This window comes from Heterodontus francisci, chromosome 32 (genome assembly GCF_036365525.1).
Source record: "Heterodontus francisci isolate sHetFra1 chromosome 32, sHetFra1.hap1, whole genome shotgun sequence".
Classification (NCBI taxonomy): domain Eukaryota; kingdom Metazoa; phylum Chordata; class Chondrichthyes; order Heterodontiformes; family Heterodontidae; genus Heterodontus; species Heterodontus francisci.
The window spans coordinates 49568060-49584853 of record NC_090402.1 but is presented as its reverse complement, the minus strand read 5'-3'; the positions used below and the strand labels follow the sequence as shown (position 1 = coordinate 49584853).

General features: G+C 43.0%; 1 protein-coding gene across 1 annotated transcript in view; it reads left to right on the top strand.

Moving 5' to 3' along the window:
* The window catches only part of LOC137347478 (uncharacterized), a 179122-nt gene that overhangs the window by 76519 nt on the left and 85809 nt on the right, over positions 1–16794 (top strand). Inside the window, exons 7-8 of the mRNA XM_068011924.1 lie at positions 12237–12314; positions 15969–16145. Coding sequence (XP_067868025.1) covers positions 12237–12314; positions 15969–16145 — 255 coding nt within the window. The remainder of the gene's footprint in view (positions 1–12236; positions 12315–15968; positions 16146–16794) is intronic.

Below are 16794 nucleotides of genomic sequence, written 5' to 3'. Positions count from 1 at the left end.
TTAAGAAGGAGGTCATGCCTTACAAATCTGAATGTATTTTTGAAGAAAGCATGAAGATGGTGGATGAGGGAAACTAGTAGACATTGTGTACTTAGAGTTCCAAAAAGCTTTTGATAAGGTTCCCGCACAAGAAGCTTCTCTACAAAATCAAAGCTGCTACAATGTGAGAAGCTAACCTGTGTAACGTGGGTGTGGTTCAGAAGGTGTATAAAAGTAGCAGGTATTTGCTAAGACACAGAGTGTAACCATAGTTTGCAACATTAACTAAGTGGTCTCTAAATAGAGTGGGAAGTTGAGAATTTGGTGTGAGTGAGAATTCATTGCAGAGAAGGAAGGAGGTGTTCCTTTTAGTCAGATTAATTTGTTTAAAATAAACCATTTGAAATAATTTCATAAAATTTTAATAATTAAATATATAAAACAAGGTTAGATAGAGATGAAGGTGCAGCAAGTATGCCGCCTCTGCATTTTGTGATAGTTTGTGGAGAGCAGCTTGATCCCAGGCAACCACATCCTCAGCAACTTGAGGAACTTTGGCTCAGAGCTGCTGAACTGGATTCTGAGGTGCAGACAATTGTGGGGAATCAGGGAGGGGGAGAGTTACCTTGATATTTTGACCCAGGAGGTAGTCACATCCTTTAGATTAGGTAGTGGTTTAGATTTGGTTAGTGGTCAGGGACAAGAGGATGTGACTGTGACTCAGGCAGGTACGGGTACCACAGATGCAATGGTGGAGGAGCCTTAATCTTTGCTACAGGTACAATGTCATTACTACTGATGTGGATGAGAACAAGGACTTCAGGGAGGATAGGAAAATTGACCACAGCTCTGTGGTACAGGAGACCATTCAAGTGGGTGGAGCTAAAAGGAATGTGGTAGTGGTCAGGGATAGTATAGTCAAGGGGATAGATATTTTGTTCTGCAGCCAAAAATGGGAATCCCAAGGGCTGTGTTGCCTGTCCGGTGCCCAGGGTTAAGGGCATCTCCTTGTGGCTGGAGAAGAACTTGGAGCGGTGGGGGGAGGGGGTCGGGGGTTGGGAAGGATCCAGCTGCTGTGGCCCATGTAAGAACGAACTACATAGGAAGAACTAGGAATAAGGTTCTGCTGAGGGGCTTTGAGGAACTAGGGTACAAATTAGACAGCAGAACCGATTACTACCTGAGCCACATACAAATTGGCATAGTGACAAACAGATTAGAGATTTAAGTGCATGTGTCAGGAAGGGACAGAGTTTAATAGGGCATTAGCAATTAAGGTCAAGAGGGAAAAATAGTAAAAAGTTAAGAATAAAGGCACTATATCTGAATACATGAAGTTTTTGTAACAAGAAAGACGAATTAATGGCACAAATAGAGATAAACAGTCTTGATTTAGTAGCCATTATAGAGGCGTGGTTGCAGGGTGGCCAAAGTTGGAAACTAAATATTCCAGGGTATTTTACTTTTAGAAAAGATAGGAAAATGAGAACAGAGGTGGGTATCCCTGATAATAAAGTATGAGATAATGGCAGTAGTGAGAAAGTATCTTAGAGCAGAAAATCATAATGTAAAATTAGTACGGCTGAGTTATGAAATAACAAAGGGTAGAAAGCACCAGTGGGGGTAGCTTATAGTCCCTCTGGCAGTAATCAGAATATTGGACAGAGTATAAATTGGAAATTAGAGGAGCAAGTAACAAGGGTAATGCAATAATTATAGGGAACTTTCATCTTCATATAGATTAGACAAATCAAACTAGTAAAAATAACTTGGAGGACAAGTTCATGGAATGCATTTGAGACAGTTTTCTAGAATAATATGCCAAGGAATCAACTATGGAACAGGCTAGTTTAGATCTAATATTATGTAATGAGACAGTGTTATTAGTAATCTTGCAGTAAAGAATCCTCTGGGGAAAAGGGATCATAATATGTTAGAACTTCAGATTAAGTTTGAGAGTGATTTGGTTAAGTCCAAAACTAGGCTTATAAACAAAGCCAATTACATAGGTATGGGGGCAAGTTGGCTGAGGTAGATTGGGAAATTAGATTAAAAGATATGATGGGTGATAAACAATGGAAAAACTTTTAAATAATTTATAATTCTCAATGACTATACATTACTTGCAGGAATAAAACTCCACTGGAAAAGTGGGACGGCGATGGCTGACTGGAGAAGTTGATGTAATGTTACCAAAAAGAGTAGTAACCCCATAGATTGGAATGGTTTTAAAAATCAACAAAGCATGACCAAGGAATTGATAAAGAGAAAGAAAATAGAATGAGAGTAAACTAGCCAGGAATATAAAAAAAAAGGCTGTAAGAGCTTTTACAAGTATCTGAAATGGGAGAGATTAGTGAAAATAAACATGGGTCCCCTACAGGCAGAGACAGGAAAATTTATAATGGGAAATATGGAAACAGCAGAGACATTAAACAAATGTCTTAACAGTAGAATACACAAAAAACATACCGGAAATTGTAGGGAAACCAAGGATCTAATGAGTGAGAAACTTAAAGTAATTAATATTAGTAAAGAAAAAGTACGAGAGAAATTAATGGCACTAAAAGCTGACAAATCCCTTGGATCTGTTCGCCTACATCCATCCTAGGGTTTTAAAAGAGGCTACAGGGCTAGTAGATGCATTGTTTTTGATCTTCCAGAATTCCCTGGATTCGAGAATAGCCCGCATGGATTGGAAGGTAGCAAATATAATCCCGCTGTGCAAGAAAGGAGGGCAAGAGAATGCAGTATGCTATAGACCAGTCAGCCTTATATCAGTAATGGAAAAATGCTAGTATATATCATTAAGAACATAGTAACAGGGCACTTGGAAAATAATATGATTGGGCAAACTCAATACAGTTTTACAAAAGCAAACTTGTGTTTTAACAAATCTGTTTGAGGGTATAACTGTGAGGTTAAATAAGGGGGAACCAGTGGATGTAGTATATTTGGATTTTCAGAAGACATTTGATGATGTTCCAGGCAAGAGGTTATTACTCAAGGTTAGGGCTCTTGGGATTGGGGGTAATACATTGAGATGGATTAAGAATTGGTTAATGAGCAGGAAACAGAAAGTTGGAATAAATGGGGCATTTTCAGGTCGGCAGGCTGTAACTATTAGAATGATGCAAGGATCAGTACTGAGCCTCAGCTATTTACAATCTATATTAATATCTTAGATGAAGGGGCCAAGTGTGATGTATCCAAGTTTGTTTGCGATACAAAGCTAGGTGAAAAGGTAAGCTGTAAGGAGGATGGAAAGTGGCTGCAAAGGGATATAAACCTGGCAGGCAAGATAAAGGAAACCCTAAGACATTTTATAAGTATATTAAGGGAAAGAGGATAAGCAGGGAAAGAGTAAGGCCCATTAGGGACCAAAGTGACAATCTGTGTGTGGAGCCGGAGTACATAGGTGAGGTTTTAAATGATTACTTTTCATCTGTGTTCACTGTGGAGAATGACGATGTAGGGGTAGAGATCAGGGAGGGGGATTGTGATATACTTGAACATATTAGCATAGAAAGGGGGGAAGTATTAGCTGTTTTAGCAGGCTTAAAAGTGGATAAATCCCCAGGCCCAGATGAGATGTATCCCAGGCTGTTATGTGAGGCAAGGGAGGAGATAGCAGTGGCTCTGACACAAATTTTCAAATCCTCTCTGGCCACAGGAGAGGTACCAGAGGACTGGAGGACAGCGAATGTGGTACCATTATTCAAGAAGGGTATCAGGAATAAACCAGATAATTACAGGCCGGTGAGTCTAACATCAGTGGTAGGGAAACTATTGGAAAAAATTCTGAGGGACAGGATTAATCTCCACTTGGAGAGGCAGGGATTAATCAAGGATAGTCAACATGGCTTTGTCAGGGGGAGATTGTGTCTAACTAACTTGACTGAATTTTTCAAGCTGGTGACTAGATGTGTAGAAGAGGGTAAAGCAGTTGATGTGGTCTACATGGACTTCAGTAAGGCTTTTAATAAGGTCCCACATGGGAGATTGGTTAAGAAGGTAAGAGCCCATGGGATCCAAGACAATTTGGCAAATTGGTTCCAAAATTGGCTTAGTGGCAGGAGGCAGAGGGTGATGGTCAAGGTTGTTTTTGCGAATGGAAGCCAGTGACCAGTGGTGTACCACAGGGATCGGTGCTGGGACCCTTGCTGTTTGTAGTGTACAGTAATGATTTAGACGTGAATATAGGAGGTATGATAAGTAAGTTCTCAGACGACACGAAAATTGGTGGTTTTTTGAATAATGAGGAGGAAAGCCTTAGACTACAGGACGATATAGATGGGCTGGTAAGATGGGCGGAGCAGTGACAAATGGAATTTAATCCTGAGAAGTGTGAGCTGATGCATTTTGGGAGGACTAACAAGGCAAGGGAATATACAATGGATGGTCGGACCCTAGGGAGTACACAGGGTCAGAGGGATCTTGGTGTACTTGTCCATAGATCACTGAAGGCAGCAGCACAGGTAGATAAGGTGGTTAGGAAGGCACACAGGATACTTGCCATTATTAGCCAAGGCATAGAATATAAGAGCAGGGAGGTTATGATGGTGTTGTATAAAACGCTACTTAAGCCACAGCTGGAGTACTGTGTACAGTTTTGGGCACCACACTAAAGGAAGGATGTGATTGCCCTGGAGAGGGTGCAGAGGAGATTCACCAGGATGTTGCCTGGGCTGGAGCATTTCAGCTATGAAGATAGACTGAAAAGGCTAGGGTTGTTTTCCTTAGAGCAGAGAAGGCTGAGGGGGGACATGATTGAGATATACAAAATTATGAGCGGCATTGATAGGTTAGATAGGAAGAGACTTTTTCCCTTAGCAGAGGGGTCAATAACCAGGGGGCATAGATTTAAGGCAGGAGGTTTAGAGGGGATTTGAGGAAAAAAAATTTCACTCAAAAAGGGTGGTTGGAATCTAGAACGCACTGCCTGAAGAGGTGGTAGAGGCAGGAACCCTCACAACATTTAAGAAGTATTTAGATGAGCACTTGAAACACCATAGCATACGAGGCTATGGGCCAAAGTGCTGGAAAATGGGATTAGAATAGTTAGGTGCTTGATGGCCAGCACAGACAAAATGGTCCGAAGGGCCTGTTTCTGTGCTGTATAACTCTATGACTCTAAAACAATTAAGTGAGTGGGCAAGAACATGGCAGATGGAGTATAATGTGCGGAAGTATGAAATTAATCACATTGGTAGGAAGAATGAAAAAGCAGAATAGTTTTTGAAAGGTGAGAGACTGGTAAATACTGATATTCAGAGTGATTAGGTGTCCTTGTACATGAATCACAGAAAGTTAACATGTAGGTACAGCAAGAAATTAGGAAAGCAAATTGTATGTTAGCCTTTATTGCAAGGGGATTGGAGTATAAAAGTAAGGAAATCCTACTGCAATTATGTAGGGCTTAGGTGAGCCCACAGCTAGAAAACTGTCAACAATTTTGGTCTCCTTACCTGAGGAAGGATAGATTTACCTTAGAGGGGGTGCAATGAAGGTACACTAGATTGATTCCTGACATAAGAGGGATGTCCTATGAAAAGTGATTGAGTAGAATGTGACTATATTCCCTGGAGTTTGTCTTTACCGTGGCGGCTACTTTCTTGAGGTGGTCGAGGAAGGTTAGCACATGGTCCAGCTTCACTCCAAAATAGGTCAGAGTGGAACCATGTCACACAGTATTGCCACAGAAAGTCACTTTCAGGGTGCGCTTAGTGTTTCTGTTATCCAGATGGAATGCAGTTACTGTTGTTTTGTGGGGTTTTGGCTTGAGCTTCCATTTCTGGAAATACTCCTCCATTGTGTTTAGGTCCTTATTCAAGGTGAACTCAATGTCGTTGAAGGTGGCTGCTTGTCTTGCCAGGGTAAGGTCATCCGCATATTCAAATTTGCGCAATGTCGCTGGTAGCATATCTCTCGTTGAGACATTGAAAAGCTGCAACATGAGCACTGAGACTTGTGGCAATCCATTTTTGAGGAACTGAGGCGAGGTGACTTTGTCGCCTAAGTGGACACATAGCCGCCTATTCATCAGCATCGTCTATAGTAGGTGTAGTACTTTGAGGCTGAGAAAACCCTTGCAAGCTTCAGCATCTGTTATTTAATCCAGACCATGTCATAGGTCAATGACAGGCCTACAAAGTCTGCACCATTCTTGAATTTCTTCTGGAATCTGGCCTTGAAGGGCCAAATCATGGTCTGTAGCACATGCAATTAGGCAGGAATCCTGCCTGTTCTTTGGGGATCACTGAATCAACAAGAGGGGTGATTCTCTGGAGGATGATACATTACAGGAGTTTATAGGTTGTACACAGGAGTGATTTTGGGCTATAGCTTCCTGGTTCATTGCTTGGCTTGCCTGGTTTCAATTTGAGTAGCCCACATTGAAGAAATGCGTTGATCACCTGACCACACTGTCCTTAAACAGTAGAGAATAACATAGATCACATGCTCAGTCTGTCCTTAAGAATGCAGAATAACATAGGTCACCTGCCCACACTGTCTTCAGGGATGGAAGAATGACAGAGATGATGTGCCCAGTCTGTCCTTAAGAATGGAGAATAATAAAGATCACTTGCCCACACTAGGAACTAGAGAAAGTTCAGAGGTCACCTGCCCACACTGTTCTTACAGAATGTAGACTAACACAGGTCACCATCTGCCACTGTCCCTGGGAAATGGAGAATAACACCCTCATTGCCCTTAAGTTATAAATAATATGATAGGTCACCTGCCTACACTGTCTTTAGGTAATGGTAACTTTCATGGATCACTTTACCACGCTGTATTTTGGGAATGGGAAAAACAAAGGTCACTTGCCCACACTGTAATTTGGGACTGGAGAATAATATAGCTTGCTGTCTACACTGTTCTTGGCAATTAATGATTGACACAGATTTCCTGCCAGACTGATCCTTGGGATGGTGGGATTGTCCTATGAGGAGACTGGACCTATATTCACCAACATTTAGAAGAATGAGAGGTGATCTCATTGAGGCATATAAAATTCTTACATGGCTCAATTGGGAAGATGCAGGAAGGATGTCTCCCCTGGCTGGGGAGGGTCTAGAACCAGGGGAGACAGTCTCAGAAGAAGATGTAGGCCATTTACGACTGAAATGAGGATGAATTTCTTCACCCAGAGTGTGGTGAATCTTTGGATTTCTCTACCCCAGAGGATGATGGAGGCTCAGTCATTGAGTATGTTCAAGGTAGAGAGCGATAGATTTCTAGATCTTAAAGGCATCAAGGGATATGGGGATAGTGCAGGAAAATGGTGTTCAGGTAGAAGATCAGCCATGATCTAGTTGAAAGGCGGAGCAGGTTTGAAGGGCCGAATGGCCTATTCCTGCTCCTATTTCCTATGGTCCTACGTTTCTATGCCCTCAAGGTCCTTAGGGAATGGAGAATAACACAGGTCATCTGCCACACCTTCCTTACAGATTGTAGAATAAGGCAGGTCACCTGCCCATACAGGCTTTCTTTTTTGGAGAATAACATGGATCACTTGCCCAATCTCTCCGTAGGGAATGGACATCTTTATCATCATCACAGAAAATTAACATGCAATATAGCAAGTGATTAGGAAGGCAAATAGTATGTAGCCTTTATTGCAAGGTTGTAGTATAAAAGTAAGGAAGTCTTGCTGCAATTATATAGGGCTTTGGTGAGACCACACCTGGAGTACGGTGTACAGTTTTGGTCTCCTTACCTAAGGAAGGATATGCTTGCCTTGGAGGGGGTACAACAAAGTTTCACTAGACTAGTTCCTAGAGAGGCCTGTGCATGAAGAGATTGAGAAGAATGGGCTTGTATTATCTGGCGTTCAGAAGAACAAGAAGTGATTTCATGGAAACATATAACATTCTTTGAGGGCTTGATGGGGTAAATACTGAGAGGATGTTTCCCTTGGCTGGTGAATCTAGAACTAGGGATCATAGTGTCAGGGTAAGAGGTTGGCCATTTAGGTAAGAGAGCTGTGAATCTATGGAATTCTCAACCCTAGAAGGCTGTGAATGCTTAGTTGATGAATATATTCAAGACTGAGATTGTTACGTTTTTAGTACATGAAGGGAATCAAGGGATATGGGGATAGAGCGAGAAAGTGGAGTTGGTGTTAAAGTTCAGCAATGATTTTACTGAATGGCAAAGCAGGCTTCAGAGGCCAGATAGCCTACTCCTGCTCCTATTTCTTATGTTCTTATGTTCTTATTCCCACACTGTCCTTAATGGAATGGACACAGGTCACCTGCCAGCACTACTCTCAGGAATGGAGATTACCACAGGTTACCTGCCCACACTGTCCTTAGGGAATGGAGAATAACACAGGTCACCGGCTCATACTACCCTTCAGGAATGGAGAATACAACAGGTCAGCTACCTATAACGTCTTAAGGGATTACAGAATAACACAGATTACCTGTCCATACAGTCCTCAGGTATTGAAAAATAATAGGTCACCTGACCACACTTTTTTGGGAGTGGAGAATGCCTGAGGTTCCCTGGACACTCGGTCTTTAGGGAATGGAGGATAACGCAGGTCATTTGCCCTAACTGTCCTTAAGTTCTTGTGTTCTTATGGATGTAGAATTACACAGGTCATTTGCCCACCTGTACTTAGGGAATGTAGAGTAACAAAGTTCAACTGCCCACAATATCTACGAGGTGTCCGTCCCTGCCACAGTACCAAAATGACACTTATCAAAGACTCTTATCACAAATGGCATCCTCTGTGAATGTGAAAAAGGTAAACTATCCCTCCGTGTCCCTCTCAACCTGTCTCAGCCTTTTACATGGTTGACCACACCATCTTCCTCCCATACTTTTCCACCATCGTCCAACTGGGTAGGACTGCTCTTGCCTGGTTCCATTCTTATCTATCCAGTCATAACTGAAGAATCACCTGCAATGGCTTCTCTTCCTGCATCTGCACCATTACCTCTGGAGTCCCCCAATGATCTATCTTTGGCCCTCTCTTATTTCTCATCTACATGTTGCCTCTCGGCAATATGATCCAAAAACATAGCATCAGTTCTCACATGTATGCTCTAGATACCTGGCTTTACTTCACCACCACTTCTCTTGACCTCTCCACTAGAAAATCTGCAGGAGCAGAAATTTCCTCCAACTAAATATTGGGAAACCGAAGCCATTGTCCTCAATCCCCAAACTCTGTTCCCTAGCCGTCAACTCCATCCGTGTCTGGCTGTCAGACTGTTCGCAATTTTTGTGTCATATGTGACTCTGAGGTGAACTTCCGACCACATATCCACACCATCACTAAGACCATCAATTTCTGCCTCTGTAACATTGCCTGCCTCTGCCCTTGCCTCAGCTTATCCGCTGCTGAAACCTTCATCCATGACTTTGCTACCTTTAGACTGGTCTATTGCAATGCATTCCTGGCTGACCTCCCGCGTTCTACCCACCCCCCATAAACTTGGGGTCATCCAAAACTCTGCTGCCCATATCCTAACTCACACCAAGTTCCGTTTACCCATCAACCCTGTATTCACTGAGCTACATTGACTCACAGTTAATCAAAGCCTCAGTTTTAAAATTTTCATCCTTGTTTGCAACTTCCTCCAAGGCTATGCCTCTCCCTATCTCTGTAATCTCATCCAGCCTTACAATCCTCTGAGATATCTGCACTCCTCCAATTCTGGCCTCTGAAGCATCCTCGACTTTAATTGCTCTGCCATTGGTGGCTGTGCCTTCAGCTGTCTAGACCCTAAGCCCTGGAATACCCCCTCTAAACTTCTCCATCTCACTACCTCTCTTTCCTCCTTTAAGACAATTCCTAAAACCTACCTCTTTGACAAAGCTTTTGATCATCTGTCCTAATATCTCCTAATGTGGCTCAGTGTCAAGTTTTGTTTGGTAATGCTCTTGTGAAGCACATTGGAATATTTTACTATGTTAAAGATGCTACATACATATAAGTTGTTGTTGATGAAGAGTAATACAAGGAACCTACCCACACTCTCCATAGGGAATGGAGAATAACACAGATTACTTGCTCACATTGTCTTTAGGGAATGACGAAAAACATAGGTCACCTGCCAACTATGTGGGATGGACATTAACACAGGTGAAATGCCCGCACAGTCAATAGGCGATAGAGAACAACACAGGTCACACATATTGTCCTTATGGAATTGTGCATAACACAAGTTACTTGTCCAGACATTCTGTAGGGAAGAGGGAATAACAGAAATTACTTGCTGTCATGATCCTTAGTTATCTGAGAATAACACAGGTCACCTGCCCCATATTGTTCTAAAAGAAATGATAGAACAAAACAAGTTACCTCTCCAAACTACCTAGATGGAATGGGGAATAACAAATGTCACCTGCTAGCATGGTCTTTCATGATTGGAGAATACCACAGGTCATCTGCCTATGTGGCCATAGAGATCGGAGAGTAATACAGGTCAGCTGCACAGATTTTTATTAGGCAATAGTCACTTGCTCACACTGTAGAGATTGAAGAAGATCACCTGCCCACACTGTCCTAAGGGAATAGAGAGTAGCACAGGTTATTTATCCATACTAATCTGAGAGAATGGAGAAAAGCACAGGTCAATTGCCCAAACTGTCTTCAGGAAATGGTGAATAGCACAGTTTACCTGCCCACATTGTCTGTAGGCAATGGATTAAAGGTGCAAGTCACCTGTCCACTCTAACCTGAGAGAATGGAGAATAACACAGGATTCCTACCCAAGCTGTCAATAGGAATGTATAATAATACAGATCACCTGCCCTTGTTGTCCATAGGAAGTAGAAAATAACACATCACCTGCCTACATTGTCCTAAATGAATGAGGTACGATACAGGCCACCCGTCCACTCTAACCTGAGTGAATGGAGAATAACATAGGTCATCTGCCAAAAATGTCTGTAGGGAATGGAGAATAACACAGGTCACCTGCCAATACTATCTGTAGACAATGAAGAAGAGCATTCTTGCTTGACTTTGTGTTTCACAACTTCGGAAACCAAAGCAGGTGAAGTTCTCCTAACCCCTGTCTGAGTACACAACAGAGATGCAAATCAACATCACCTTACAAGCAGAGGCCTTGAGGGCAGTTGTACAATTTGGACATCCTATCCCACCTTTATCATGCAACCTAAATTCAATTGTGGAAAGTTGTGTATAATATCTGGCAATATCCTTCAGTGTGGATTATGTCGATGTTACTTGTGGTGATTTAGTTTGTTAAGATTGTAATTCTCATTATTTTAATCTGAATAGTGAAACAGATTCTTAGACAATATGTTAAAGACTTACATGCTTTGAATCATAAAAATTGTTGCATGATTTTGGTTTAGCGTCATTATTTAATAGTGATTGCTTGATGCTGTCTTCTATGGAGAGTGGTACTCAGGAGGACCATGATGAAAGTGGATATTGGACATAGTCCATTTCCACTTGAGGAGGGATTGAAGGGTTTCTGATCCTTCAGTAACATCTGCTTGTCTGCTATGTGTAAGAGCCTCTTGCCATAAGGTCATGAGAAAACGCTGAAACTTCAAAGCAAATTGATGTTTATGCCACATACAACAACTCAAAGGGCCAGATGATTATCAGAAGGAAGTGTGTCAACAAACCCGTGTGTGTGATGAAATCATATCATTAAATTAACACCACTCAAATATATTGTATAAAACAGTGACTACAGAACTTTATCCCTTTGTTAATCGGAGCTTGTTTGATGTAGACATAGACATGAAAGGAGAGATGAGGTGTACAAAAGGCATGACACCCAAACTAATGTGCGCACCCATAATCAAGAGATTCTGATGAAGAGGAAACGTAAGCGGATGTCTAGAAACACTGGCAAAGAATGAACAGAATTTGACGCATCAGACCAGCTCCCAAGACTGAGGATCTGATCAGCTTGAAGTCTTGGAGCATTGCTCTCTAAGTTAAGGTTGAATTACTGTCATTCATTCCTTTTGTAACCAGTGTCAGCTTCAGTAATAAAGTGAATCTTGACTGGATAAAATAGCGTATGATAAAGAATGAACCGAAGTAATCTGTTATCTTACAGGAGGTGACCTGTCTTATTCTCCATTGTTTACAGACTATGTGGGCAGTGACTTGTGTTATTCTTTAAGGTGATTGTGATATGACCTGTTACCTTACCTGTAGTGTACAGCTGTTTCCAGACTTCTCTTGCTTTAAGTATGCTGTTGAAATCTCTTATTTCACGAAGCAATATTGACAAATTGTTTCATTTCAGGCAAGGATCCAGTGGATGCCTGGTATGAGGAAATTAAAGATTATGATTACAGCAATCCTGGATTTTCCTCTGAAACTGGTAAGTGTGTTTATCTTCTAACCTTCTTCTGGTTACATCCATTCTCTGTACATCCATTCATGCCTCATCACTGTAAATATCCAAATAGCCTGGGAATGCCAGCCTCCTTTGCTCACCTGCTCTCACCACTTCCTGAGGTCCACAATTAACACCATGCACTGTCATAGTCATGTCTCAACCTTTCTCTTCAGCAGCCATGACACACTCTGTCTCAGAGATGACCTGGTCCTCAGTTCCATTTCATCCTTTGCCTCATCCGGCATTTGGTCTAAAAGCTTTTTCTCTTCCTGTCAGGTGTCAAGAATTGCAAACTTCAACACCATTTGGAGACCAGCATCCCTTCTGATCCTTCTTCCCCTTCACTTTTCACAGCTACCCCTCTCTGACCCTAAATGATCAGTTCTCAATTAAGGCCTCAGCTTCATCCTCTTATGCCCCAACTCAATGAATTTGAAGCTCGGCACAATGCTAAGTTCTTCTTCCATTGCATCCACTTCTGTGGCCATTACTGTGGCCAGGAGTTTTTGCCCCACATAACGAACCCTTTCACCCATCTTCAGAATTCTTCGTCCCCTGGACCCTTCCCTCTGGCCTGTTGTCCTCTTAATTGTTTACTTTGGGAACTTCCAGTGTGACATTAGCTGTCTCAATTTCTATGCTCCCCACACTCACTCTAACCTAACTCCCTCTGAACTTGCAGGACTCTGTTCTCTCAGGTACAACCCTGACATTGTCATTAAACCTGTTTGTGCTGTTGTTGTTTGTTGAACAGACCTCCACCTTGCACCTCCTATCTTCCCCCGGAGCACAACCTCACCACCGAGCATCAAGCCATCATTTCCCAGACTATCACTGATCTCATCTTCTCTGACGATCTTCCCTCCATGGTCTACAACTTCATAGTCCCTCAACCCTGCACAGTTTGCATCTACCTCCTTACCAAGATCCATGAATAGGACTGCCATGGTAGAACCATCATTTCAGCCTCTTTCATCCATTTGGAACTTATTTCTTTCTATCTCAACTCTATTTTTTTCTCCCCTTGTCCAGTCTTTTCCAAATTACAGCCACGATCCTTCGAACATCTCTTGCCACTTTAACAATTCTAGTTTCCTGGTCCTAACCATCTCCTTTTCGTCAAGAACATCTAGTCCCTCTACACCTCTAACCCCTCCAAGACCTTCAATCCCTTTACACCTCCATCCCCCACTAAGAACATCCAGTCCCTCTTCCAACAACCTTCAGGAGCTTCCATTGAGCTTCACTGGAACAGTGTAGGAGGATGAGGACATTCAGGACCCCAGAAACTTCAGGAACTTCAGTCCCTCCACGTCTCCATTTGCCATGAGAATCTTCAATCCAGTCTTAACATGCGATTTAACAACTTTATTTGCTTAAAAGCTGTTATGTCTCAAACATCTTCCAGTTTTGATGAAAGGTCAATAACCTGAAATGTTAATTCTGTTGCTCTCCCCACAGATGCTGCCTGACCTGCTGACATTGCAACCCCCTCCCACACACACACACACACAAACACACACGCACACTCAGACACACATGCATGCACACACCACTTATACTCACATAGATGCCACTCACATGGGCAAAGGCATTCAGGCAATTACGCGTGCGCCTGTGCCTGCACATGCACCCTCATACACGTGTGCAACACAAACACATACATGCACATTAAAAATGCATGCATACCTTCTGTACAGACACACACCCATGCACACTCAAACATACACATGTACACTTAAAACAACGCACACACATACATACAATCACATGCACACACACATGTACTAACATACTCTACAATAATTGTTGACTTTAACAATAACAGGACGGTTTGAGGGCTCTCCGCTTCTTCCTTGAACAGAGGCCCAACCAGTCCCCATCCAACACCACCCTCCTCTGCCTGGCTGAATTTGTTCTCAAATTGAACAACTTCTCCTTCAACTCCACTCACTTCCTTCAAGTAAAAGGTGTCGCTATGGGTACCCGCATGGGTCCTAGTTATGCCTGTCTTTTTGTGGGATATGTCGAACATTTCTTGTTCCAGTCCTACTCAGGATCCCTCCCCCAACTCTTTTTCCGGTACTTTGATGACTGTATCAGTGCCATTTCCTGCTCCCGCCCGGAACTAGAAAACTTTGATCAACTTTGCTTCTAATTTCCACCCTTCTCTCACCTTCACATGGTCCATCTCCAACACTTCCCTTCCCTTCCTCGACCTCTCTGTCTCCATCTCTGGGGATAGGCTGTCTACTAATATTCATTATAAGCCCACTGACTCCCACAGCTACCTCGACTACACTTCTTCACACCCTGCCTCCTGTCAGGACGTCATTTCATTCTCCCAGTTTCTCCGTCTCCGACGCATCAGCTCAGATGATGCAACTTTCCTCGACAGTGCTTCTGATATGTCTTCCTTTTTCCTCAACTGAGAATTCCCCCCCACTGTGATTGACAGGACCCTCAACCGTGTCCGGCCCCTCTACCCTCACCCCTTCCCCTCCCTCCCAGAACCGTGACAGGGTTCCCCTTGACCTCACTTTCCACCCTATCAGCCTCCATATCCAAAGGATCATCCTCCGCCACTTCCGCAACATCCAGCGTGATGCCACTACCAAACGCATCTTCCCCTCCCTACCCCTGTCAGCATTCCGAAGGGATCATTCCCTCTGCGACACCCTCATCCACTCCTCCATTATCCCCACCACCTCGTCCTCTTCCCATGGCACCTTCCCCTGCAATCGCAGGAGGTGTAATACCTGCCCATTTACCTCCTCTCTCCTCACTATCCAAGGCCCCAAACACTCCTTTCAGGTGATGCAGCAATTTACTAGTACTTCTTTCAATTTAGTATACTGTATTCGCAGCTCACTATGTGGTCTCCTTTACATTGGGGAGACCAAACGCAGATTGGGTGACCGCTTTGCGGAACACCTCCGTTCAGTCCGTAAACATGCCCCCAACCTTCCGGTTGCTGGCCATTTCAACACCCCTTCCCCACCCGGCTCTCATGCTGACAACTCTGTCCTGGGATTGCTGCAGTGTTCCAGCGAACATTAACGCAAGCTCAAGGAGCAGCATCTCATTTACTGATTAGGCACGCTACAGCCTGCCGGACTGAACATTGAATTCAATAATTTCAGAGCATGATGGGCCCCCCTTCATCTGTTTAGTTATTTTTTCTTTTTTTCTTTTTTCTTTGGCTATTTTATGTTAGGTTTTTTAGTGTGTTTAGTTTGTTTCTACTGTGCCTACCCACTGTTTCTGTTTTTTGTCAAAAAAAATTTAATGTTGTGCATGGAGTGCTTTGTGCTTTACAGTCTATTGACACCCTCTCTGTATTAAAGCTTTGTCTTTCAGCACACCATTAACATACTGTTTGCCTTTGTTCCATGACCTTCTGGTCAGTTACTCTCTGTGACCTTGTCCTATCAACACCTCTTTTTTTATCTCTTGCCCCAACCCCCACTTTACTTGCTTAAAATCTTTTACATTTCTAATATTTGTCAGTTCTGGAGAAGAATCACTGACCTGAAACGTTAACTCTGCTTCTCTCTCCACAGATGCTGCCAGACCTGCTGAGTATTTCCAGCATTTCTTGTTTTTATAACTGTTGACTTGTTTTGTCCCCGTTAGGCCATTTTACACAGCTGTTATGGAAGGATACCAAAGAAATGGCAATTGCCTATTCAGTGAGCGGGCAGGTAGCAATCTCGGTGGCCCATTACTCCCCGGCCGGGAATATCACCAATGAGGGGTATTTTGAGAACAACGTTCTGCCCCTCGCTGAGACGCCAGAGGAGTCAACTGCAGGTAGGAACTGGATGGGACAGTAGGGGCTACCTCGACCTCACAGTGGCGGACAGGGAACAGTTCTGCCTGGATCATGCCCTAATCACTGACTAGTGACGTCAGTGGGAGGTTAGCATAATTAGCAACTAAGGCCTCTCGTAGACTTGCTGGTCATCATGGTGCCTAGAAGGAAGATGTTGTGCCCACTTTGACTTCCTTATTAAGGGGTTGGGGCGATATCAGTAAAATAAAATTAAAATCTTCAGGTGTCCAATTCCCAGGCTGGACTCCTAATGGTGAGGCTATGTAATGTTCTTCAGCAGCTAACATCCCTCAGCTCATTTAATGTTCTGGCCCCTAAACTGATTTCAGTTCTCCTTGGAGCTCCAAGTGTAGGGAGCCTCTATCAGGTCTCTTGAGAAAAGAATCCCAACCTATTCAATTTTTCCTAATAGGTCAAAAGTCACAGTTCCAGTATCCTTGTAAATGTTTTTGTACTTTCACCAATACCTCTCTATTCTTTTCATTATGTGGAGGCCAGAACATTGTGTACGCAGTTATCAGCATACTGTTATAAGGTGGATATAAAAGTGACAGAAATGGTGCAATGTATTTTTACCAGGGATGAGGAGCTAAAGTTATGAAGAGAGAAGTTGAGACTTTTTTCACT